Source organism: Condylura cristata, unplaced genomic scaffold (genome assembly GCF_000260355.1).
Source record: "Condylura cristata isolate star-nosed mole 26May11 unplaced genomic scaffold, ConCri1.0 scaffold00069, whole genome shotgun sequence".
In the NCBI taxonomy this organism is placed as follows: Eukaryota; Metazoa; Chordata; class Mammalia; order Eulipotyphla; family Talpidae; genus Condylura; species Condylura cristata.
Window position 1 is genome coordinate 371,770 of NW_004567170.1, and position 1,207 is coordinate 372,976.

Below are 1,207 nucleotides of genomic sequence, written 5' to 3' on the forward strand. Positions count from 1 at the left end.
CCCGGCGACGACATCGGTGCACCAGGAGGCCAGTGCTAGACAGCGCGATGGGCCCGCTGACCCCCGGCACCCCCACACACAGGTGCCCTGACCACAGCCCAGCGGGTTCTGAGAAACGGCCCTGGGGCGGCCGTTGGGGGGGGGACACGGGGGTGCTTGGCGGGGTGTGGTGCCACGGGGGGCACATTCAGTGGGGGGCTTCGCAGGTGTGGTGTGTGGGTCGCCGCTGCGGGGCTGGTGTGTGTGGGGGTGCTGCCGCAGGGGCAAGTCAGTGGGGGGCCCAGGGGGGTGTGTCCATGGTGTTACTTGAGGATGTTCTGGGCGTGGCTATGGGGGGCCTGTGGGGGGTGCCCAGGGCAGAGCAGGGTGGACCTTGGTGCCCACTGCAGGAAGCCGGACCCAGCATCCTTGCTCACTCAGCCATTTGCTGGTTTGCCAAGTTTGCCCACCCACCAGGCCCAAAGCTAACCCTCTTGGGTGTTAAGGTGCCAATACGTGCCATGTTTCTTATGAAAACTTTCTTTTTGAACGTTTTCTTCATCTTCACGGATGGACCGTAGCAACTCGAGAAACCGGGCTGCCAGCCCTTGTGCGCGGGGCCTCCGCTCTGGCTGCAGAAACGGGGAGCTGGTGCCTGGTCTGGCGCAGCAGCGCTGGCTCTGGCGGAGCCGCAAAGCTGCACCGAGCCGCCTTCCCGAGGTCCCGGCCAGCCCAGAGCCAAGCGCCAGAGCAGCCTTTGACCACTGTAGGGTTGAGCCACCGCCACGCACCCAGCGGCCGCGTCACCAGACTTCTGTCGCCAGCCCCTCGTGTGGGCTTGTCATCATTTCCTGGGGTGCTGGATGAAAGCACCAGACAGGCGCTCTCCCCTCCTCACGCTGCACCCACCCCCTGGCTGGTGCCCTCCATGGGGCCAGGGCGCAGGAGCCAGGGGCACTCCCCGCCTTATCCCGCAGCCCTGGCTCCCCCACAGCAGGGCAGGATGGCCACGGGGTGCCAGTGGGCTGTGAAGACAGGCGCCCCCGGGGCAGGCAGGACAAGTCCAAGAAACCCCAGCAATCCACCTGCCGCGCCCAGGGGTAAGCCCCACGGGTGGTGGACGGCTGTGGGCGCCTCGCTGGTGGGCATCGGCGACATACTTCTGAAGGGGTATGCACCCGCCCCCCTAGACCACCCAGTGTCAGAGCCACTGTCACCTTGGTAAAAA

At 66.2% G+C, this 1,207-nt stretch overlaps 1 protein-coding gene across 1 annotated transcript in view; it reads left to right on the forward strand.

The window, feature by feature from the left end:
- The first annotated feature begins 549 nt into the window (after positions 1-549).
- ANKMY1 (ankyrin repeat and MYND domain containing 1) overlaps positions 550-1,207 on the forward strand; it is a 79,520-nt gene continuing 78,862 nt past the window's right edge. Inside the window, exon 1 of the mRNA XM_012734780.1 lies at positions 550-699. Within this exon, the coding sequence (XP_012590234.1) occupies positions 550-699 (150 nt within the window). The remainder of the gene's footprint in view (positions 700-1,207) is intronic.